Source organism: Protopterus annectens, chromosome 2.part0 (genome assembly GCF_019279795.1).
Source record: "Protopterus annectens isolate FY-2018-M chromosome 2.part0, PAN1.0, whole genome shotgun sequence".
Lineage (NCBI taxonomy): Eukaryota > Metazoa > Chordata > Ceratodontiformes > Protopteridae > Protopterus > Protopterus annectens.
Window position 1 is genome coordinate 209,387,069 of NC_056728.1, and position 26,415 is coordinate 209,413,483.

Consider the following 26,415-nt stretch of genomic DNA (forward strand, 5'->3'; position numbering starts at 1 on the left):
TTGTTACTGGGTTTGCCTATCCTGGTGGGTGAGGATATGAGCTGAGTAAAACCATGTAGGTTGACATGGGTTGTAGGAGATTCCGAGCACCAGGTCTTCCAATCAATATTAAAATCTCCAAGTTCCATAGTTTCTTGGGGGTAGGTACTGGATAACCAGTGGAGGATGTCCTCTAGGTTATTTGTATTATTACCTAGGGAATGGAAACACAGACAATGTTTATGCATTTGTTATTGTTAATCTGTAGTTTGGTAATAAGAATTTCTGCAGTATTAAACTGGGGTGGTTGTAGGAAGACCATAGTAACATCTAGTGTATTTTTATAGAGTACAGCTATCCCACCACCCTTCCTAGTAGTACGATCTAATCTAAGTATGTCGTACCATGGTGGTATTACCTCATTGTCTTTAGTTACCAGTTTTAGCTGGGTCTCTGTAAGACATAATACATCGGGGGAGTAAAATGCTAAGAGGGCATGCAGATTATGGACCTTATTGTTTATGCTTCTGATGTTTAGTTGGCAGGTCAGAAGAGAATAAGGGGGGCTACTAGCCAGTGTTATGTTAGAAGGAATATTAGTTTGGGAACTGGAATCAGCAGGTGGAGATGGGCCAGGGTTTGGGTAGATGTCTCCATCCGTTGTCAGGCTGTAATGTAAGCTAACTATGAGTTTCATAATTTTGTGTTTAAATTTTTAGTAATGTGTAGTTTTGGGGCTGATATACCTGGGTCTAATCGGTTGGTAGTTTTTAGGAATGGTGTGGTCAGGTATGTGGGGAATTATGAAATGGTCAGTATTGTTTGATATTTATGTAGTGATAGTTTGGGATTTTGGGTAGTGGAAACGTAGGTAGGGCTGATTTTCATAGGTGCTGAAGAGATATGGAATGAGTAACACAGGTAACAGAGAAAACAGTAGCAATATTTTGAGGGATAACATAGTGCCTGGCTGGATCATTATGTTGGAACTGTATTTGGAGCAGGAGTAAATTAAGAAGACTAGGAAGATTAGTGGCAGGTGAGGGTGGTTTGATCTAGGAGATTATCTGGGTTAGGTTATACTGGAAGGTGGTGTGGTTTTTAAAGCTTTAAATTCAGCGCCACTGGGGGTGGGTGGAATTTGGGGGCAGGGTGAGGCGTGGAGAAAGCCCGAGTGAGGCCAAACCACGGAGGTACCTGATTTATGTGCATGCAAGGTAAGTAATTGTAAAATGTTCTATTTTATTTCTCTAGTTTTATACTGCAGATGTTATATTTTATTTCTCTAGTTTTATACTGCAGATTGATAGTACACACTTGGGGAGGTAAAAAAAAAAGATTATATTTGCTGCTAGTAGCTCTTTAACTAGTGACCAAATAATTAGCTAAAAACAACACTAAGAAATTCCTGAGGTCTAATGGCTTACCAGTGAGCAGAATTCAACTGCTACTGAGCACTTGATGGGAGACTAGTAATTTAAAGATGGCTCCATAAACAGCAGAAATCTAATATAGACTTGGTATTTGGATGGGGGTAGCAAAAAGGGTGTGAACCAAGTGCAATGCAAAAAACAGCCAAACCAGAGATGCAAGCAGTGGAAAACTGTGAGTGAAGGCATCAGAGGGGGTGAGTAGTAATACAAACTCTACTTGTAAAGTGAAGGAGAGAAGAGATAGCAAAGTTTATTAAGGTTGGGAGTGTGTCTTCACATTGACTTGCTTATTAATAGCCAGTTTATGCACAGATTAGAGTAGGGGGATACATTAGTAATGAAGGGGACTGTATAGAGATGCAAATAAACAGGTGGGGCTCAAGTGATACAAGTCTAAGGCAAACAGCACTGAAAGGGCTGCTTGAGGGTTAAGTTTTAATCACAGAGAATAGGGAGGACCTGAATTTAAGTGTATACTGTCTAGTGGACAGTTATGATTACTACAGTAGCTGGGGGGGAGGACACAAGGCTCAAACAGTCAGTGTTATTAGCACACTTGGGAGCTACTAAGTAACACAGCTAATGTTAAAGCTTCATTATCATAACACATACATGTAGAATATCTGGGTGGACTGACCCTGCTCTTCAGGCTCAAAGGATATATCCTTGGTTTAGTTTTGCAGTACTGATTTCTTTCTAGACTGTAGTTCTCTATTTGCAATCTCCATTGCATTTAAAAATAACTGAGAAAACTTTACAGCATGCAAAGGAAACCATACACCACAAAAATAGTACTATTAAGAAAAAAAGTGTTTTCTTAAAGTTAACTTTCTCCTCCCCTCTCCAAAGCATTTTCCAAACATTAATGAAAGTAAAGTAGGACATATAATTTAGAGTCTCCCACAAGACCAACAGATTCTGAAAAAGTCCAATATTTCCAGATTTTCTTGTTCTGTTGTATTTCACAAATATAATTATTGCATTGTAATCATCACTGGTTTTATTACTGTTAATTTCCATCTCTCAAATTCTGTATCTGCTTCTTTCCAACATACTGTTGATTCTTCTAGTCAGCTCTTGTGGTCCCTTCCTTCTCTTCAATGTTGAAACAGTGGAAAAGGTTTCAGAGGTACAGTCGCTCTCTGGTCTTTATTACCAGAAGAACAAGAAACAGAATCTCGTATTTCACAGGTTACTTTTTGTTGGAAAAACTTTTGTATTTTGTGCTTAGCATGTACTGCATCAAAAAATGATTTTGTGCCTCTAGGAAAGAATACCTTCAAGACAGCAGGGTACAGCAGTTTGAATCTCACGCTTGCATCTCTACATTTCCTGAATAGTGGAATAAATTTACTCCTCTTCTGCCTGGTGTAGAATGAATAATCCTTCTCCACAAACACTCTGCTGTCTTCCACTTTAGGTATTCTGTCCTTCTGCCACAGTTTTGTCGGAATCAACTCTCTCTGCTGGTAGAATTGTTTTTACACTATTAAAGGTCTAAGTTGCTTTCTCATAGCCAGGTTTTGAGCATACACATGATGTGCCCTTTCAACTAATAGCTCCTGCTGTGGAATAACAGTCAAGTTGCTTATTTGTGCTTTTGTAAAATTAATCCACTCTGTTCCTTCCAGCTTCTCTGGTATAGCTGAAAATCTCAGGTTTTACCTATGTACTCAGTCCTCTAATTCTATTATTTTTTTAAACATCTCTTCCTGTGCAGTCTCTTATTGGGAAGATGGCCACACGAGTGCGTCTCCAACTCCCAAAAGGAATAATATTGGGAATGATTTGGAAGTGGGAGGTTTTTTAGGCCCAAACCAGGAAAAAGAGGGGGGAGGAAACACAAAAACAAAGGTACCACCAGACCTCAGGGGAATTTTGGATAGTATGACCAAGATCTGAACACAATTTATGACAATGTACATAATATTTCTTCTTTGACACTTACAGAATTAGATATTAAAGTTCTCAGTAAAGGTCTCAGTTTTGTACCGAGTTTCTGTGTACCAGAACAGTTCTTTATACAAGATTTGAGTAACTTTTGCCATATTTTGAATTTAAAATTACATTTTCAGGACTTGGAGGAGACCGGGGATGACAACATTGACCTCAGACCCTTTAAATTTAGACCATCTGTTTTCAAACCACCTATGTCACCTACTGTTTCAGCATTTCAATATAAAGTTCTTAAGGATTTACATCTAAATTTTCATAAATATAACATTATGAAGGATAACATCACTAAGGAGGAACGGGTATGCATTGATAAACTTAGGTTGAACAAGAATATAGGGATTTTGCCAGCAGATAAGGGAGGGGCGGTTGTCATTCAAGATTGGGAGCAATGCCATGCGGAAGCACAGAGGCAGATATCTGATTCTAGACACTATATGATCATACCCCTTGATCCAACATCAAAATTCAAACATGAGATTGATCAGTTTTTGGATTTGGCTGTGGAGGAAGGTATTATCTCTGTGGATATTGGTTATCAGTTAAAAGTAGATTATTCCAAACAACAAAACTTATTACCCAAGATCCATAAACATCCAGACAAACCACCTGGCCGACCGATTGTTTCTGGCAGAGGCTCACTAACGTAGCCACTTTCGGAGTATCTTACTACATATCGTAAACCTTTGCTTGGATCGATTCGTACCAGGATTCAGGATACCACCCAGTTTTTAGCCATTATTTCTGAGGTGCAATTGGAGGCTGACTGGCTCTTTTACACGTTGGATGTCACCTCTCTATATACTAGCATTCCCCATTGGGCAGGCCTTACTGCCTTGCAATATTGGCTAGATAGAGCCAGTCTTTACCATCCAGCTTTTAATACTCTTCTCGTGTGCATGGCAGAAATGGTTCTTACACATAATGTGTTTTATTACTAACAACAATGTATCTGGCAGGTTCAGGGGACTGTGATGAGGGCTTCCTTTGCCCCCATCTATGCTGATCTATTTATGGCTTATGTGGAGGAGCATCTAATTTATGACAACAATCATAATATATTTTTGAATGAAATTGACATCTGGCGTAGATATCTTGATGACTGTTGGTTGGTGTGGAAGGCTGATGGGGCATTTTTGTTAGAATTTGTGGAATACCTCAATGAAAACAAGTGGGTTATTGAGTTCAAACTAACTTTTCACAAACAGGAAATTACTTTCCTGGATGTATTTATTAAAAGAACCAGTACAGACACACTGGAAAGTGAGGTTTTCAGAAAATTTCCACAATTTAATACACTTCTACATGCCTACCAGCTTCCACCCACAACATGTCATCAGGAATATCCCTAAGTCACAATTTCTTAGGATCAAAATAATCTGTTCCAACTCCTCCACGTATAACCAGTATATACAGGATTTAGTTACCAGATTTAAAAGTAGAGGATATATAGAGCAGGTGATATTTGCAGAGCCAGTCGGTTTGCTAACCAACAGGATAGGAACCAGTTGCTCTCGTATCAGCAGCGGCAAAGGAAAAATAGACAAGAACTGAGGCTTGTGACAACATATGGCAGGAACACTAGGATCTTTATGGAGATTGTGGGCAAACATTGGAATGTTTTACAGTCAGACATCAAACTCGGAACATTTGAATGCCAACTGCTCCTTCTCTTTTCGGAATGGCCGTTCTTTGGGCTCATTGTTTAGTCACTATAAAAAATGGAATGAGGTTGATCAATCTTTAACTCAAAGAACAATCACTGGACGCAAATTGGTGGGATGCACTCCATGTGGACACTGTACATATTGTCCTAGATTATTTAAGACAGACAGCTTTAGTAGCCATAATTCACCCATTGCTTATGGCATCTCATTTTTTGCGAATTGCAATACCAGTTGGGTTATCTACTTGGCCAAATGTACATGTATGGCATTTTATGTGGGTCAGACATCACAACCTTTAAAGTTTAGGATAGGGGAATATCTAAGCGATATTCGAAATAAAAAGCATTCTAGTGCTTTATACAAATATATTTTGAAACATACTACTGGGATTTTTGGTTTTACTGTTATTGATTGTATCAGGTATAGAAGGAATGATAAGGCCACTTTACATGAAATATGAACAATAAAGAAAAAAGTGGATAGTCATGTTGGGGGGGTGGGGGGTTGATCCCACCAGGATTAAATGAAAATTTTAGAATTTTTCCTTATCCAGTCATACACATGATGGTGCTGTATATAAACCCATATGTTGTAGCAACTTTGTATATATTTTTGTTTATATCACTGAAGAAGACGTCAGCCAAAACCAGTTTGATTCATGTGAATGGATTTTTTGTTTCTATATTAAATGAGTTTCACCCAATGTATATGTGCTGGCTTCTTTTTGCTTTAGACTCAGTCTCGTATTCAGCCAGCTTTTTCTTCATTTCAGCCTCTAATTTTTGCATCTTTATCACCTCATCTGAATATCTGTTTAAAGTTTCTTCCATTTTTTCCAGCCTTTTGTTTTTTGTGTTGATATACTCCATCAGTGTTTTGTTTATTTTAACCTATTTTGTGTGTATTTGTCTTGTATCTTCCTGTAGGTTATTGGAAGTCATGTCTGAAGGTTGCATTGCTTTTTGCTGAACAGCTGCAGAACATTCCCCAGTCAGTGTTTCTTCCTGGCTTTTTGTAGCTGATTTTTTTCCAGTTGCTCTCTTTTTCTTTTTTCCTGGAATCCAGGCAGCACACTTACTAGCCAGTTACTGAAATTTACCTATAAACACAAAAGTCTACTGGCCTTCTTTGATGAGTTTCTGTTTTCACACTGAGAGAGCTAGAGTTAAGCTATTACTCAATGTGCAGCCATCTTGGAAGTCTCCGAGACCTGTGCTGCTTTAGTCATATTTTCATAAAATTTCCAAAATATCTGTTAATACCTATGTATAATTCCTGATTGATGTTCATCGTGTTTCACTGTTGCAGTCATTACACTTGGGTTATCCTGTTGGCAGGCTATCTGCAGTCGACCTGAATTCCAAAGTCCTGGTCCGGCATTGGTTGCTGTCGCCTATTCCCTGACGTCAGTGCGCCAGGGGTATAAAAGATGCAGCCGATGCCATTTTCTTCAGTCTTTCTTGCTGCGCGGTGCCCAAAGCAAAAGCAGTTCGCAAGTGCCGGTCGGCCGACTCCTGAGATTTTCAAAAACAAATTTCAGATCCGAAGTCTTCAGTAAAGCTAAGTACCCCATTGGAGAAACTTTTATCTTGCTCCAGACTGATGTCAGAAAAAGTTAACAATTGTATTTCTTGTGGGAAGCAAATACCTCATAAGGATTTTCATTCTTAATGTATTCCTTGCTTAGGCCCTGACCACGACGTTGCTAGCTGTCGGTTTTGTGCTAGATTTAACCAACGCACTATTAAGCGTCAGTACGATTTTGCTTTTCATTACTTTGGCCGAAGGTTTAATTATATAATGCCGTCGGAACAGCCGACCACCGGAGTTTGTAAAAAGCGCAAGGGAAAGCATACTTTGCAATGTGGTTTTGATTCACTGGAGGCCTTTTGTAGGGCCGCTGTTACAGGTTCTGTTATTAGAAGGCATGCTTGGTTAAAGGAACAGAATCTGCCTGATCATGTTAAAGCAAAATTATTGGATGCTCCATTACAGCATGATACTTTGTTTGGTGTTAAGGCAGAAGAGGTGTTGAAGAAAATGGAGGATAAAGCGAAATCTATGCAGACACAATCTCCCAGATTTAGCAGGAACTGGCCTTCTAAGAATTGGTCCTTTCCAGTTGTCAGACAGGCCACAAAGAGGCAAATACAGACGCCCTACAGGCAGACAACAACCCCAGGGCTCATACAGGCCCAAACAATGGGGGTGCTACTACCTCCAAAAGTGGAGAAGACAAATCACAGCCATATAGGAAACAGTCCCAATGACTTTCCTCTGCCAATGCCAAGCAGTTATCTTTTGGCAGCATCCTTAGGGGGAAATCTAGCACTTTTTTCACAAAATTGACACATGATCACCCAGGACAAATGGGTCTTAAACATAGTCTCTCAGGGCTACAGGTTCCACTTTCACACCCTTCCAAAGGCAAAAGGTATGCCAGACCTGCCACACAGTCAATGGGCAGAGGCACAAAAACAAGTTTCATCTCTCATGGACATGAGGGCTATTCAGCCAGTACCACAGCAAGAGCAGGGACAAGGATTTTACTCAAGACTTTTCTTAGTACCCAGAAAGGACAAAGCCTGGAGACCAATTTTGGACCTGTCTATTCTAAACACTTTTCTAGATGTTCCAAAATTCAAAATGTTGACTCTGCAGCAACTTCTGCCCATGCTGGGCAAGAAGGCTTGGCTTGTAATGTTGGATCTCAAAGAGGCATACCTGCATGTCCCAATCAGACAATCTTGCAGAAGATACCTCAGATTCATAGCTGGCTCAATGCACTACCAATTCTCTGCACTGCCCTTTGGCTCATCTACTGTGCCCAGGGTCTTCACAAAATGCCTGGCACCAGTAATTGCATTTTGCAGACAAAGAGGAATTCAAATATTTCCCTACTTGGACGACTGCCTTATTCAAGCAGAGAACAAAGACATTCTACTAAAGCATCTGGCGTTTGTAAAAAGATTACTAATTTGCCTAGGGTACACAGTAAATGAAAAGAAATCAAAACTAGTACCCTCTCAAGAGATAATATTCCTGGGTGCAAGCTTAAATACAACTGCCCAGATGGCTTATCTCATGCCAGACAAACAAAGGCAACTGACTTCATACTTCAAAAGCATGGCAACAAAGACCCAGTTATCTGCAAGAAAAATTCTGCAGGCTTTGGGCTTCATGGCATCCTGCATTCTGCTAATTCCATATGCAAGACTGCATATGAGGAAGCTACAATGGTACCTAAAAGTGTTTGGACTCAACATTGCCACAGCCTGGAAGCATTACTTACTCTCATTCCCTGCCTACAACAAGAGTTTCGATGGGCACAGGCCTGTCACCACAACAAGGGACAGCCATTCACCTTGCTCACAGCCAGGCAGACACTAACAGATGCATCAGATTATGCATGGGGCGCCCACATGGCAGGAAAATGTATTCAGGACACATGGCCCGCAAGCCAAATGCATCTTCATATCAATCAAAAAGAGATGCTAGCTGTACAGAATGCCCTGACAGCCTTCAAGGATTTACTCCATCCAGGACAACTGCTGATAAAAACGGACAATACCACAGTCATGTGGTACATAAACAAGCACGGAGGCACACATTCCTACCCCCACTGCAGGCAAGCCATGACTTTGTGGAACACAGCATTTACTTATCAAGTGCACCTGGAAGCACAATTCCTACCAGGAAAAACAAATACTCTGGCAGACTAACTAAGCAGAAACCTCATGGACCTTCACGAGTGGAAACTAGATCCACAAGTCTTCAGCATGATAACAAGGAAATGGGGATGCCCAGACATAGATCTATTTGCCTCCCCTCACAACTGCCAACTACAGAGATTCTGCACAAGGACTTATCACAAACAAGCATGGAAGGTGGATGCTCTATCATACAGCTGGAAAACCCTTACAGTGTATGCCTTTCCTCCACTGCCTCACCTCCCCAAGGTGCTCCTAAAGGTCAGACAAGAGAAGCCAAAAATGATACTGATTGCCCCAGACTGGCCACGCCAGCACTTGTATCCAATCCTAAAGAACTTGTCTCAAGGCCCAGCCTGGACTTTACCTCAAATTCCTCATCTACTGACCCAACAAAACAATCAGATCCTGCACAGCCAACTCAGAACACTAAATCTGGCTGCATGGCGAATATTATAACCACTCAGGACACACCGCTCTCTAAAGCAGTTATGGATGTTATTTTGGAGGCCAGGAGGCCCAGCACCAGAAAATCTTATGCAGAAAAATGGAAGAGATTCTGTGCTTGGAACCAGGCACAAGGAATTGACACGCTTGTACCAAATATTCCTCAGATTTTACAATACCTAACTGAGATGCTGGACAAAGGCCTATCCTTCTCATCAATTAAGATCCATGCCTCTGCCATTTCAGCTTATTACAATATGGACCCACCTATTTTTTCGCATCCACTGCTGAGGCAGTACCTCAGAGGGGCCAAAAACATAAGACCTCCAAGGAGAGCACCAATACCTACATGGGACCTCAATTTTGTTTTGGAAAAGCTCACACTGCCTCCTTTTGAGCCAGCCAATACAGCCGTCATGAAGTTCTTATCATGGAAAACAGCTCTGCTCTTGGCAATAACTTCAGCAAGAAGAGTCTCAGAGTTACAGGTATTAATGGCTGTGGAACCTTTTATTATTTTCCATCCGGACAGGGTGTCTCTAAGGACAAACCCAACATTTATGCCTAAGGTAGTGTCCAGTGTGGCTCTTAATCAAACTATTCATTTGCCTACCTTTTATCCAAACCCACAGAATAAAGGGGAGAGACTTCTGCATTCTTTGGACATACACAGACAGCTACGCTTCTACTTGGACAAAACTAAAGCTTTCAGAAAGACTGAGCAATTTTTAGTGGCATGTGCTGCAGGATCACAAGGAAAGGCAATTTCAAAGCAGACTATTTCAAAATGGATAGGCCACTGCATTTGTTTCTGCTATTCACAACATGGCAAATCACTGCTTAAGGGCATTAGGCCACATTCTACCAGAGCAGCAGCCACTTCAGCAGCCTTCCTCAGAGGAGTACCAACCAAGGATATTTTGGATGCTGCAACTTGGACTTCAGTGCACACTTTTACAAAGCACTACCACTTACCTCTTTACTCTAAATCCAGAGCAGGCTTTGCCACTGCAGTTCTGCAGGGCCTCATAGCCACTCCTAATTCTATTTAGGCCCAGCCACCCAACCTCAGCTTTGGGATTCAACCCAAGTGTAATGACTGCAACAGTGAAACACGATGAACATAGTACAGTTGTGTACCTACCATAAATGTAGATATTCGAGTGTATTCACTGTTGCAGTCCAGGTTACCCTCCCTCCATCCCCCTTTTCATTGCTGGGACTTCTCTGTACTTCTCTATTCTATGCAACCTATGTGGTGTATTTGCTTGTAGATGAAGGTAATGTTTATGTTAGTGCATGCTTTTTTATAAGCAGAATTTTTAGCCTACCATTTTGGGGGCACCTGACATCTGGGGCAAGAAAAACTGAAGAAAATGGCGTCGGCTGCATCTTTTATACCCCTGGCGCACTGACGTCAGGGAAGAGGTGACAGCAACCGACGCCGGACCAGGACTTTGGAATTCAGGCCGACTGCTGGTAGCCTGCCAGCAGGATAACCCAAGTGTAATGACTGCAACAGTGAATACACTCGAACATCTATATTTATGGTAGGTACACAACTGTACTTTTTTCTCATCATAGGCTCCCTAGGTTTGGCTACAACTCGTGCTACTATGTGGTGTCCAGGTCATTGTGCTAACATTTTTTTTTTTCACTCTAGAGTGGTTATCAAAAATAATTGCTTAACAGTAACCTTTCTAAACTCAGGCATGCTGTCCCAGCATTCCATTATTTTCCCTTTAGCACTCTATAGTTGCTCTGCTCTTTGATGTAAGAGATTCTTCTTCTTTCACAATACTTTACCATGAGTCTTTAAACTCTGTTGTAATTTTTCCCACTGATTAGCTATCCTTTATGAAGTCTTCCCTAATCAGTCTCAAATATCCATTACTCATTCTTTTAATTCCTTTTTCTAACAGATAATTTGGATACTACCAGTGTCTTGCTTTTGCATCATTATATTGTGCCTTTATCTTGGTTGTTATTGGCTCATGATTTAGTGTAGTGGTTGGATGGGTCTCAGAGGTTTGCTGCTGTGAAATATAATTTATATTTGATTCAGTTATTTTATCTTGGGGAGTATGCAGACTGAGTTCCTGATGTTGAATTCACATCTTCTATACAAATATTTTGATGTACTTCTTCAGAAACCTATGCTCTTCGTTATATTTTTTTTGGAATGGAGAGTTCTGGAGGTAAGTATTCACAAGCAGCGCACTTGTACTTAAATTAACATTCACGTACACAGTTCCCTAAACACAGTAATGCACAGGCGACACACTAAAGTCCTGTCAGAAACCCCTTCTCTCAAATTTCAGTCTGACAGAAAAAAATGCTAAGTTGTCACACAGTGAAAATATGCACTAACATACCCTGTAATAGTTCCGGCCTAAATAAAATACTTCCCTGGCACTAAACGTTTACATAAAACACACAGAGCTTACACAAGCAGTACACTGTCCTGCTTAAGTAGCCCCAAAAGTAGCTGAAGCTAAAATAACAGTTTGCAAACAAGAAACTTCCAATGTTAGTACTGGGTTTCATAAAAGAAAATACTGCTAAAAAGCTCTAGTGAAATAAATATCAATTTCTTTTTTTTTTCTTTTAAGGCAGTATTCTCTGTGGAAGCGTTCCCTTCTGGGGACTTAACTGCCAGAACTGAAGCTGAAGGCCAGCTGCTACTATGAAGCCTGTGAGCTGCCTCTATACAAGGCAACAAGAAAGTACTGTAGATTATTTACTCTGTTGATTTTTCCCAGCCCAGGCTGCCCAAGCAGCAACCAGAGTGAAGGTGTGGGAAGAAGACAGTTTCTGGAAGCTGCCCAGTTGCTCATGGGCAAGAGACAACAGGTATGGCCTAAAGGCTATTACTGCAGTAAAGAATTTGAGCATCTTGTGTTATGGAAGTGCAACTTACACCACTGTACTTTATGAAAGTTAAGCACCAACATGTCATAAGTCTTAGTAAATGTTTTGAAGACATGGCTGCAGTAGTTTCCGCATTTGTAAACCCTGTCATGTAGTTAAGTGCATTTCCGACCAAATTTCCTATGTGCATCTGTGTGTGTGTGTGTGTGTGTGTGTGTGTGTGTGTGTGTGTGTGTGTGTGTGTGTGTGTGTTTCTGTGTATATCCATCCTTCTGTATATAAATTATGTGAAGCCCAGTGGTAGCTGACCCCCATTAAGAATGTTAGCTGAGAAACAAGCAGGCAGTTAAAGGTTAAGAAGGACAGCAGCAGACAGACCAATTAAAGGGCAGTTGCCATTCTTGTGAGTAGTTTAATACCTTGTCTGCAAGGGGTGCTGGGAGGACTCTGGAAGGCATATGTATAAAGAAAGGAGGCATTCAGCAGGGTCTTTATTTGAGGGGAAAAAGGAGCTTATATCCTTTGTAGGCGAAGCAGTTTGATTTTTATCCTTAACTGTAAAGAGTTACAAGGAGAAGGGGCAGCAGGTTATCCTTGCCTGTGAGAATTGTAAAAAGAAGGCTACTTAGAGCCTGGCTGTGTTTTGTGAAGCCTTTGTAAATATTGTTCATATATTTTAGCCAACTGCTTTACTAGAACCCTCTTTGATGGGGATACTGCATTTGATTGTAAATATAAATCTTGCAGCGTTCGAATATGTACAGGACAAACAACTTATGTGATAATGCAACTGACTTAGTGCTGCAGACTGAACTTCCTGTATAAACTGTTAGTTGAACTTTCTTGTAAATAAATATGAATTATTTTAGACTGGAAGTTTGGCACAAGTGACTGATTTAATTGTTACAAGTAAAACCATTTGTTATATTACACACGCAGACACACATGCATGGGTCTACATTATTTGATTGAAATTTCAAAACTTCGAAACCCATATGGCCGAGACCATATGATTAAAGTTTTAAAATTTCTAAAATACAACAAAACCTAAACAAAAAAGTTCACTGCTACATGTTTGCAGGGGGACAAGCCCCCCCCCCCCTGCACCCCCACACCCATTGTTACTTAAATATACCAACTCCGAGGTTGCACTGCAGGGAAGAAAATGGTAAATCTCCAGTTGTGCATTGTATGGCAATTCACTCAGTGTTAGAAGTTTCAAAAATTGGATCATGTGGTCTCTGCCATATGAGTTTTGAAGATGTTCTTTGTGTTTCACTGTTGCAGTCATTATATTTGGGTAATCTGCTGGCAGGTTGCCCTCAGTCAGCCTGAATTCCAAAGTCTTGGGTCCTGCATCGGTTGCTGTCTTCTCTTCCATGACGTCAGGTCATCAGGGGTATAAAACATGCAGCCAACTCCATTTTCTTTAGTCTTTCTTGCCGCACGGTGCCCGAAGTAGAAGCATTTCGCAAGTGCCAGTCGGCCGACTACTGAAATATTCGAGTTTGAGTTTCAGAACCGAAGTCTTCACTAAAGCTAAGTACCCCGTTGGGGAAACTTTTTTCTTGCTTTTTACCGATGTCAGAAAGAGTTAATATTGTATTACTTGTGGGAAGCAAATACCTCATAAGGATTTCCATTCATACTGTATTCCTTGCCTAGGCCCTGATCACAATGTGCCTGGCTGTCGGTTTTGTGCTAGATTTAACCGACGCACTATTAAGCATCGGTATATTTTTTCATCTAAGTATTTTGGAAACAGATTTAACTACCCAGAAATGTCGTCGGATAGCAATCCGACTACCGAAGTACATAATGCAAAGAAAAGGACACAGAAAGGCAGTCGTGATCCAAAACTGACGACGAAGCTTCTCCTAAGCTAGTCGCCAGTTCGCCGGTACTCAGTGAGGTGCTTTTGCAGCCCCTGATACCTGCTACCTTCGAATTGCAGGCCTCTTCCGACACCCATGAGGAGTCCGGCATGCCGCAAGATACTCAAGGTATTGGACCAACGGATGTATCTCCCTCGGATGGGTCCAGAGCCGCTGAGCAGGCACCGGCTTCTGAGGGTGTATTCAGACCTCAACATTTTATATCAAACCGACAAAAGCTGCAAAACCAAAGGCAAAGACACCTTCTAAAACTAAAAAAAATGACGCCTGAGCCACGTGCACAGGCCTCTATGCCTAAAAAACAGATGATCAAAATGGCTGAAGACCTTATTACCTTGATCAGGGGAACCCATCCCCCTCCAGATAAGAGGCCTAGGCAAGACCCTAACTATGTATCTTCAGATCAGGTTTCTGTTGCTTCTGATTCCTCTTCTGATCAGGAATTATCTTTACCTCCCTATGAGGATTCTGATGCTGAGGAGTACATTCCATCTGCATCTCCTCCTGAGGATTATTCTTTTGGAGAAACCTTGCATAATTTGAGGAAGCATTTTCACTGAGTGTTAAGACTTCTCAGAATCAAAAAAGAGGCTCAGGGATTTCCTTCTTTTCCCCCAGCATAAGCCTTTAGCCATTCCCCCTGTGTTAGACATTGTGGATGATGTGTTTTTGGAGTCAAGCCTGACCCCTGACTCCTTACCTCTGGCTCCCAGTAAGCCTGACAGGTATTACAGGGTCCCTGACTCTCATAAATTTTTATTTAACAACCCTGCTGCTGATCCTGAAACTATTTCACAGGGTCCAAAGGGAGTTAAGGCCTCAACAGAAATTCAAGGAAATTGGACAGATGGGGAAAAAAGATTTGTACATCTGCAACCTTGGCAATCAGGGCCTTAAACTGTCAATTTCATATGCTTAAGTACCAACAACATGTTATGGGATTGCTGAAAGAGAAAATGATGTTGATTTCAGAATGTGCAGAAAATAAGGAATTGCAGGAATTGCATGCAGCTGAAAAAGTTGGAAAGCATATTTTGCAATGTGGTTTTGATTCTTTAGAGGCCTCCTGCAGGGCTGCAGTTACTGGATCTGTGATCAGGAGGCATGCTTGGTTAAAGGAACAAAATTTGCCTGATCATGTTAAAGCTAAATTGCTAAATGCACCTTTACAGCATGATTCTCTGTTTGGTATTAAGGCAGAAGAGGTTTTAAAGAAAATGGAAGACAAAGCTAAATCTATGCAAACTGTTAAAGATTTCTTACAAGTGCAGCCACCTAGATTCAGTAGACACTGGCCTTCAAAAAATTGGTCCTTTCCTGTTTCAGACAGAGCTCAAAGGGGAAAAACCAGACGCCCTAAGGGTTCCAGGTACCAGGCTCAAGACTCATACAGGTCAAAGCAATGGGGCGCATCCACCTCCAAATCTGGAGGAGATAAAGCGCAAACCTACAGAAAGCAATCCCAATGACTTCCCTCTGCCTACACCAAGCACGTATCTTTTGGCAGCACCCATATGGGGAAAATTAGCACTTTTTGCTCAAAATTGGCAGTTAATAACCCAGGACAAGTTGGTACTAAACATCGTGTTACAGGGATACAGATTCCATTTCCACACTCTGCCAATGACGAATGGTTTTCCAGATCTGCCAAAAAAACAATGGGCAGAGGCACAGAAAAAGGTTACGTCCCTCATGGATATGAGGGCCATTCAAACAGTACCAGAACAGGAAAAAGGACAATGTTTTACTCAAGACTGTTCTTGGTACCCAGAAAGGACAAGGCCTGGCGGCCAATACTGTATTTATCAATTTTGAGCATATACCTGGACATTCCAAAATTCAAAATGCTGACTTTGCAGCAACTTCTGCCCATGCTGGGCAGGAATACTTGGCTGGTGACTTTAAACCTAAAAGAGGCATACCTGCATGTCCCAATAAGACAGTTGTGCAGAAGATACCTCAGATTCAAGGCTGGCTTAATACATTACCAATTCTCTGCACTGCCCTTTGGCTTATCTACTGCGCCCCGGGTCTTTACAAAGTGCCTGGCACCAGTAATTGCATTTTGCAGACAAGGACGTATTCAAATATATCCTTACTTGGACAACTGTCTCATTCAAGCAGAGAACAAGGACACTGTTCTACGACACCTGGCATATGTGAAAAGTCTTCTAACATGCCTAGGGTACACAGTAAACTGCCTCTCCTCAAAATTATCAACTGAAAAGATTCTGCACAAGGACTTATCACAGACAAGCATGGAAAGTGGATGCCCTATCCTTAAGTTGGAAAAACCTATCAGTTTACGCCTTTCCTCCTCTGCTGCCTCTACCCAAGGTCCTCCTAAAAGTCAGACAAGAGAAGCCAAAGATGATTTTAATTGCCCCGGACTGGCCCCGCCAATACTGGTACCCAATCCTAAGGAACTTGTCTCAATACCCAGCTTGGACCTTGCCTCAAAAACCACAACTACTGTCCCAGCAAAACAGTCCGATCCTGCACAATCAACTACAGACTCTGAACCTGGCAGCATGGCTAATCCTGTAAGCATACAGACGACACCTCTCAGTAAGGCTGTGATGGATGTCATTTTGGAAGCCAGAAGGCCTAGTACTAGAAAATCTTATGCTGACAAACGGAAGAGATTCTGTGCTTGGAATCCAGCACAAGGAACTGATACAGCAGAACTGCATATTCCTCAGATATTACAATACTTAACTGAGATGCTTGGCAAAGGCCTATCTTTCTCATCAATCAAAATCCATGCCTCTGCCATTTCGGCCCATTACAGTACAGAGCCACCAATCTTTTCTCATCCTTTACTAAAGCAGTATCTTAGAGGAGCCAAAAATGTAAGGCCTCCTAGAAGATCACCATTACCTGCATGGGACTTCAATTATGGGTTGGGAGGGTGGCCTAATGGTTAAGGTGTTTGCCTTACAAGCACAAGGTGCAGGGTTTGAGTCTCACAAGGGATAATTGGCTAGGCTTAAAAAGGCTCACAAGAGCAGTTAGCTTAGTACTAATCTATGAATCTATGTGTTGGAAAAGCTCACCCTGCCTCCATTTGAACCAGCTGCTACCGCTGATATAAAGTTATTATCATGGAAGACAGCTCTGCTACTAGCAATTACTTCAGCAGGAAGAGTTTCAGAGCTACAGGCCCTCACGGCTGTAGAGCCTTTTATCATATTTTACCCAGACAGGGTGTCTCTGAGGACAAATCCTACTTTTATTCCTAAGGTTGTTTCCAGTGTGGCTGTTAACCAAACAATTCATCTGCCAACTTTTTATTCAAATCCACAGAACAAAGGAGAGAGAGTTCTGCATTCCTTGGACGTACACAGAGAGCTAAAATGCTTCTTGAGCAGGACTAAAGCTCTAAGAAAAACTCAGCAATTACTAGTATCATATGCTGCAGGATCAGAAGGAAAGGCTATTTCAAAGCAGACAATCTCAAAGTGGATAAGCCATTGCATCTGTTTCTGCTACTTACACCATGGCAATCCTGTGCCCAAGGGCATTGGGTCTCACTCCACCAGGGCTGCAGCTACTTCAGCAGCCTTTCTCAGAGGAGTACCAACCAAGGACATTTTAGAGGCTGCTACTTGGAGTTCTGTTTACACATTTACAAAGCATTACCATTTGCCTCTCTACTCTAAGTCCAGGGCAGGCTTTGCCACTGCAGTGCTGCAAGGCCTTATAGCCTCACCTAATGCTGTTTAGCTCCAGCCTCCCAACCATAGCTTTGGGATTCTACCCAAATGTAATGACTGCAGCAGTGAAATACGAAGAACATAGTACAGTTGTGTACACTTAGCATAAATGTAGATGTTCGTGTGTATTCACTGTTGCAGTCCAGGTTACCCTCCCACCCATCCCCCTGTCATTCTACAGTTTATCTTTCCTTCTCTATCTTTTACAGCCTATGTGATGTATTTGCTTGTAGATGAAGGTAAAGTTTATTTTGATGCATGTATATATATATATATATATATATATATATATATATATATATATATATATATATATATATATGGGGGAACCTGACATTAGGGGTAAGAAAAACTAAAGAAAATGGCATCGGCTGCATGTTTTATACCCCTGACGACTTGACGTCATGGAAGAGAAGACAGCAACCGACGCAGGACCCCAAGACTTTGGAATTCAGGCCGACTGAGGGCAACCTGGCCAGCAGATTACCCAAATGTAATGACTGCAACAGTGAATGCATTCGAACATCTACATTTATGGTAAGTGTACACAACTGTACATGTTAAGTTGTCAATCTCGCCTTCATTCTTGCTGGATGGGTTCGGAGCCGATCCTCGGCTCCGACTCGGCACTTGCTTTAGCTTAGGAACTCCTTTTACCAGCTCGAGGAAACCCTATATCCCATGATGCAAGGCGGAACTACCTCAGATCTCGTTTGCCGCTTAGCGAAAGAGGTCTCCTTTACCAGCAGAGGTAAGTGAATTTCTTGTAAAAGAAAGAGAAGCTTAGTTAGTATTTTTATTTCCCCTTTTTAGTCATAGTGTAGTCTGTAGTGATTACAGCCCACCTTATTCCCTTGTTTTTCAAACTTTTATAACATCTTTTAAGCCTTAGTGTAAAAGTTTTAGTTAGGTCTTAAACCCCAGTTGTTAATCCCTTCCTGTGTGTTGTGTGTAGGGGATTAATTTGTGTGTTTGTTGGGGTTTGTCTGTGTTTCTTCCACCTAAGATATGTCTAGGGAAGGCAAGGTCTCAGGCTTCAAGAAGTGTGACTCGTGCTGTCAGAAAATGTCTCTGACAGACGGTCACACTTCTTGTGTTTATTGCCTGGGGCCTTTGCACCTGCAGGACTCCTGTGCTTTGTGTCACTCCTTTAGCCAGAGAGTCCTGCAGGAAAGGAGGAACAAACTTATCCTCTGTGGCTTACTTAAGCCAGAAGGTTCTCCCTCGAAGGCAGGGTCTGAGAAACCTTCTAAGCCACCGAAGGCTCAGGCTTCAGTATCTAAGCCTCCTCCGGTGGCTCCGGCTCCGTCGGAGCCGAGATCGCCCGCTGGAACCGATGTATCTGCCTCGAAGGTAGTGGGTTCGGTGCTGGCTGGCTCCGATACCTTATCTACTATAGCCTTGTCGGCTCCGGCTGGAGCCGACACTTTATCCAGCATCGGGGCCGAGAAACCTTCGGCTCCATCTGGAGTTCAGGGGACTTCGGTTCCGATGGCTCTGTCCCCGTAGTGATCTCGGTCCCCTTACTGAGTATCCACTCGGCCCGGGTCTCCTCTTTTGTCGGAGCGGAGCCATCGGAGCCAATCTTCGAGATCTTCCAGGCTGTCTGACCACGACTTGGAGAGGGTGGTAAGCAGGCTGTTGAAGTCTCAGGCACTGGCCCAAATGCTCCATAGCCCATCTCATCAGACTTCGGCTATAGCCTCACCCCTTGAACTTCCTCCTCCGACTCCACATCGCAGTTCGGAGCCGGAGCTTCTCGGGACAGTGACTGTTTCGGTGCCGGAGCCGATACATCCTTTGGCTCCGTCATCCTCGGCTCCGATCTCCTCCTTGAGACCTTCCTTGGAGGGATCCGGTCGTCGGGTTTCCCTTGTCGGCTCCGAGGGGGCTAGTGGCATCGGACCCTTGTCCGACCCCGCTCTCCCTCTTGGGGCTTCGGCTTTGGTAAGCTCGGCGCCGACATCGGCCTCGGAGCCTTCCCTCTCAGTGGAGCCGGGCATTCCTGTTTCCTCGGAGCGGGGATATTCCGGCCTCCCGGGGAGGGGAGCCTTTGAGATTATGAGGAGTGTCCTGGCCTCTGAGCCTGGTCAACGGTCCATCCCTCTAGCTCCTCCCTCATCAGTGCCTGCAGACGCCTCTTGCCAGCCTCTTGCTCTCAGGCCCAGGGATCCATCGCCCCAGGTTTCCCCATTGGGAATTTCCTCCTCTTCCGAGGTTTCTCCTGATCCTGCAGGGGAACCCCCTCGGAAGAGGACGTGTAAGAGGAAACACATAGACTCCCTGAGTCTACTACATCTGATACCGACTTAGATGAGTCGCAGGGTTCCCCATGATACCCCTCTGAGGATGTCTCCTTTTCAGACATCTTTGAGCTCCTCAAACAGAGGGGAATTGGCCTCCATTGACCCCTCCGAGGATGAGTCGCTATACCTCGAGCCTTTTGGATCCCGACCCTCCACCTCCTGGGTGTCTCCGCCTTTCGACCCACTGATGCAGGTAGTAGCTCGGAAGGCGTGGGCGGCTCCAGATTCTGTGGAACCTGTCCCCAGGAGACCATCCAAATTCATCACGGCCCCTTCGGACAAACAGTTCCTTTCCAAAGGTGTTTCTGTGGATGCTATGGTGGTGGCGGCGGCCACTAAGAAGGAACTGGCGGATCCTTCAGTACCTGTCCATCCTCCTAACAAGGATTCTAGGACCATGGACAGGTATGGAAAGCGGATGTTTTCTTCAGCGACCTTTGCTATGCGTTCGCTGAATTATCTTTGTCACTTCACCAGGCTTCAACGAGATGTTCTCAAGGAACTGGGTGAAGTAGTCCAGGATCCTTCTGCTGCTGGGGCTCAGGAAAAGATTGCCTCGCAGCTTGCAATCCTGAATTCCATATCTAACTCCTCCATGCGGCTCATATCCTATGCGGCCGATGGAGCGAGCAGGGCCGCAGGCACAGGAGTTGCTCTTAGACGCCAAGCCTGGATGCGGCTTTGTAATTTTGCGGACCCCTTTAAGGCGTCCTTCACTAATACCCCCTTTGATGGTTCAGATTTGTTCGGACCTCAGGTGAAGGATACCTTGACCAGGTGTGAGCAGGACGGTAAAACTCTTTCTGCCGTTGGAGTCCAATTTTCCACTCCTTCTAGACCATACCCCAAGGGTCAGAAGGGGGAAGATGTGGTTCCGTAAAGCCCAAGGAGCTACACGGACACACGTGGTCAGTTTACCCCAGAGGCAGAGGGGTAACAATAAGACGCCCTAGAGGCAGGGGGTCCTCAGAACCAGGGCAACAGGGAGTCTCTTCCTGAGAAGCCCTTTCAGCATCCCTGAGTTGTTGCCCGACTGTCCACCCTTGGAGGCAGTCGGGGAAGGATTTCGCTGTACCCAGTAGCCTGGCAATCCCTATCTCAAGAGATGTGGGTACAGTCGATCATATCCGGCGGTTACACAATCCCCTTGAAGGTTTCCGTATCTCTACAATCCCTTCCAGACATCTCACCCGGTCAAAGGGATTTGGCAGAACAGGAGGTTTCAAAGCTCCTAGAAAAAGAGCCGTCCAGACTGTGCCGCAGACCAGGTAGGATCCGCGTCTACTGAGATTCTTTTGGTCCCCAAAAGGACGGAGATTGGAGACCAATATTAGACCTGAGCAATCTAAACAGATTTGTCAAGAAGGCAAGATTCCGGATGGTCACGCTTCAGTCCATTCTGCCCTTTCTGGGCAAGGACAACTGGATGTGCTCTATAGACCTTCAGGATGCGTACTATCACATAAAGATTCACAGATGCTCCAGAAGGTTTCTCCGCCGGCTAGGGACCAGTCATTACCAATTCAGAGCACTGCCCTTTGGCCTCACTTCAGCCCCCAGAGTGTTTACCAAATGCATGGCAGTGGTCACAGCTCATCTGAGACGTCAAGGATTCCAGGTGTTTCCCTATTTGGACGACTGGCTCCTGTCCGCCACCACCAAGTGTCAGCTTCTTCAGTCCAGAGACTACACTTTACAGCTTTGCAGGAGTTTGGGAATTTCAGTAAATTTCAAAAATCTTCTCTGCTGCCTTGCCAATCTATCACCTTTATAGGCAGAATTAAACACCGTCAAAATGTTAGCCAGACTAACAGATCAAAGAATTCTGGACATCCAAAATTGCTCGGCTTCTATTGCAAAGCAACAAGATCAAAGCCAGATTTATACTGAAGGTTCTAGGTCTCATGGCTGCGGCCATTGTTCTTCTACCACTGGCTCGCTTCCACATGCGTCTTCTGCAGTGGATGCTATTCACGCAGTGGTTGTACCACAGTCTCCGATGAGGCACAAGTCTTGGTAACACAGTTGTGCCGAGCTCATCTGAACTGGTGGATATCTTCCCCTCTTCTTCATCAGGGCCGACCCTTTATTCCCCTCCTCCAGTTGCCACAGTCACTACGGATGCCTCTCTGATCGGGTGGCGGGGGCATTATCAGGGCAGGATGGTCCACGGGACGTGGCAACCCATAGAATACCATCTGCACATAAATGTCCTGGAGATGAGAGCAGTGCTTTTAACGTTGCAAGCCCTCAACGACTTTCTTCCCACGGGGACTATTGCAGTACAGACGGACAACATGTCCGTAGTCTGGTACATCAACAAACAGGGCGGGACCAGGTCCTGTCCGTTATGTCGAGAAGCTCTCAGACTTTGGCAATGGGCGATCTCTTCTCAGCGGTTTCTAATAGCAACGCACATCCCCGGCAGGTCCATCCTATTAGCGGACAGGCTGAGCAGATCCATTCTGATGCCTCACGAGTGGTCTCTCAATCAATCTGTAGTGGATCAGATTTTTCTGAAGTGGGGCACTCCTTGTTGCGATCTTTTTGCTACTCCTCAAAACAACAAGTGCCCCGATTTCTTCACCCTCTTTCCCCTTCCAGGCCAACCCCTGAGTGACTCTCTAACCCAGGATTGGCCCCGGGGACTTCTGTACGCTTTTCCTCCTTTTCCCTTGATTCCACAAGTCATTCAGAAAGCCACCGTTTTGAGAGCCAAATTGATCCTCATTGCCCCATATTGGCCTCGACAAATTTGGTTTCCGTCTCTGCATCGTCACCTTCTGGTGCAGCCCTGGCATCTGGACCCAGTTCCGGATCTCTTGATCCACCAATTGGGTCAGCAGCACCGGGCCATTCATTCTCTCAACCTCACTGCTTGGTTGCTCCACTTCCTACCCTAGCCAGGCTACCGATGATTTCGGACTCAGTCAGAGACATTTTAGTGTCTTCCTTGAAGTCGTCCACTAGGACTGTTTATGCTAGCAAGTGGCGACGTTTTTCTATTTGGGCGAATTCCAGAAATATTGACCCCTTTACTGCTCCTGTACATTCGGTTTTAGATTTCCTGGCGGAGGTTTTTCATTCAGGATCCTCGTCATCTACAGTCAAAGTACAACTGGCTGCTATTTCCAAGTATCATGTTGGCCTGCATGACAATAACATTATGTCTCATAGGTTATGCAAGGCCTTTCGAGTTTTCCTCCTAAAACCACCTATAAAGCATCCTCCTCCGCAATGGGATCTAAACTTAATGTTGGCATCCTTGATACTACCTCCCTTCGAACCGTCTGTTTCATGTTCTTTGAAGTTATTGACCTGGAAAACTATATTTTTACTGGCTGTCACTTCTGCAAGAAGAGTTTCCGAGATTCAAGCTCTCTGCATTCGTTCCCCTTATTTGGTTTTTCATAAGGACAGGGTATCATTAAGAACTAACCCTTCCTTTCTCCCCAAAGTCGTATCTCAAACCAACATTAACCAATCTATAGACCTACCAGTCTTTTTCCCAAACTATTCCGACAGAGCTGAACAGAAACTGCATTTTTTGGATGTCCATCGTCAGCTCAGGTACTATTTGCATAGAACTAAACAATTCAGAAAATCGGACCAATTATTTGTCTCCTATGCAGAAAACAGGATAGGTCTTCCAGTATCTAAAGTGACCTTATCCAGATGGTTGACTTCCACTATTTCCTATGTGTACTCTCTCAGAGGCAAACAGCTGTCTTCTAAGCCAAAAGCACACTCAACCAGGAGTCTATCCACTTCTGCAGCTTTTCAGGATAGACTACCCATTGATACCATTTGTGCAGCAGCTACTTGCGGCACGCCCCATACCTTTGTCTCTCATTACAAGTTGGACTTGGCCTCCAGAGATAGGGCCAGTTTTGGTTCCACAGTTCTCAAGAGTCTGTTCCATTGAGCCACCCGGGATACAGGTGCTAGGGACGCAGTCCCATCCAGCAAGAATGAAGGCGAGATTGACAACTTAACATTTAGAAGTTATGTACCTACCATAACGTTCCATGTTAGTTGTCTTCTCTCGCCTTCTTTCTTGCGTCCCTCCCTCCTTCCCCCTGGCCTGGACAGATCTTGAAGAGTTCCTATTAAGTTGTTTCCTCCGGTGCCTTCATATGAGGACCTCTATTAGGAACTTGTGTTCCTAATTATGTTAGGATAGTCTTTAGCAGGGTAGGTTAGCTACCAAACGAGATCTGAGGTAGTTCCGCCTTGCATCATGGGATATAGGGTTGCCTCGAGCTGGTAAAAGGAGTTCCTAAGCTAAAGCAAGTGCCGAGTCGGAGCCGAGGATCGGCTCCGAACCCATCCAGCAAGAAAGAAGGCGAGAGAAGACAACTAACATGGAACGTTATGGTAGGTACATAACTTCTAATTTTTGAAACTTACATCAAACAAGGTAGACCTTTATATATATATATATATATATATATATATATATATATATATATATATATATATATATATATATATATATACACACACACATATATATATATGTGTATATATATATATATATATATATATATATATATATATATATATATATATATATATATATATATATATATATATATATATATACACACACACACACACACACACATATATATATATATAATTATATATATATATATATATATATATATATATATATATGTGTGTGTGTGTGTGTGTGTCTACTTTGACCCATTGAAATTGCATTTTATCGAGTTCTACTTACCCATCTCCACTTCTCCAAAATAATGTTACACCAAAAGATACTTTCCCTGTGAAAGGAACTACTTGGCCACCATGGAAAAAAATCTCAACAGACGAAAACTAAACCCACACTGTAGTATGTCCTTAAGTATTTTTTTTTTTCATGTAGTGTGAATCCATGTACAATCTTAGGCTGTTAAAGAAGCTTACAATTAATTTTAATCCTTTTGTTTTTCTCCTAGGGATTTGATACGCCATTACATTTTGCTTGCAAGTTTGGACATGCAGAAGTAGTGAATGTGTTATGTGCACATCCAGATATTCAGAAAAGTGCCAGAAATAAGTATAACCAAACTCCAGAAGATGTGAGTATATTTAATCTTGCCACGATGAGTTGAAAAAGTAATGGGTATTTTTTCTAAAATTTGAGTGTGGTGTTACATACTTCACAAAGAAATTGGTCATTGCTAGCATCCCTGCGTTTGACAAAGTTCTGCATCTCTTTCTCTTTTGCTTCAGTTTTTATCTTGCTGGTTAACATTTTAACTAGGGTTAACCACAACTGATTATTTTGGATGGGTTTAGGGGGGTTCCCCATATACCTGTTAGGGAGGAGGTGCCTGGTAGTCATTGAATCAAGGCAGGTGTCTGAACCTCCTAGATTTGTTAAAGCTAATGTTTATTTAAAAAAGAACCAGAAGACCAGGCATGTGGCCTCTGTGGCTAAGTACCCACACAAAGAATGGCATGATTTTACTTGAGGGCTTTTCAGTGCTCTTATGGCTGTAAAGCCCCCCCCCCCACCACCACCACCACCACAACCAAGCATTATCTGTTCTGCTTCTGTTCAGAGAAATTAACCATCTAAGTCTTCCTTTATTCACAGGCAGCATAAACAGACTTCTAGGTTAAGATGGATTCTAGGAGATGTTTTTCAATCAAGCCTTCTTTCCTTGATAAATCTGCTTCTGTTTGACATTCAACCACCCCTACACATTGGCCATATCCCTCTATTCCTCAGGTTGACTTTCTTTTCCTGTTTGGCATAGATAAACAATGTACACTGCATAACTTGACCTGGCCAAAGCTTTTCACACAAATCCCCACTCATGCATAGTAGAAAGGCTAAATAAACCAGGAATAAGCACCTGTTTAGCCCACTGGATTGCCAACTCCCTCACAAGTAGGGATGCAGATAATCAAAATAGGGAAAGTTACCTCAATAAAGAGACCAGTCAACAGTGGAGTCCCCCATGGTTCTGTCCTAGCACTCCTCCTGTTTGGCATTTTAAGTAAAAACCAATACGAAAGGGCTCTGGCTGACTATGTTTGCAGATGCAGTCACTGAAGCCACAAATTACTTTGCCATCCTGCAGGAAGGTTTGTCCCAAATAAAAATATGGTGCCAAAATCATGGACTTGGAACTAAATTCATAAAAATGCATTATTGTGTCAGTTGGGAAGTCATCTACCCCAGGGAACTGCCACATTGACAATATGCCCCTAACAGTTGACCCAGTTCAGGATTTGGGAACTTATGTGGACATTAACCTAACTGTTGATTAGCATATGTCTGCTGTTGTAAGAAAGTCCTTTTATACTGCACAGCTTATAAACAACGGGATTGTGTGTAGTTGTAGAGATGATATTGACCCCCCCCCCTTTATTCAGCCCTCATTAGGCTAGTGATTGAAAATAATGCTCCCCTTGGCATGC

At 43.1% G+C, this 26,415-nt stretch overlaps 1 protein-coding gene across 1 annotated transcript in view; it reads left to right on the forward strand.

The window, feature by feature from the left end:
• Positions 1–26,415, forward strand: part of ANKLE2 (ankyrin repeat and LEM domain containing 2) — a gene marked incomplete in the record, with an annotated part of 2,117,323 nt that overhangs the window by 1,095,960 nt on the left and 994,948 nt on the right. Inside the window, 1 exon segment of the mRNA XM_044060669.1 lies at positions 24,942–25,064. Coding sequence (XP_043916604.1) covers positions 24,942–25,064 — 123 coding nt within the window.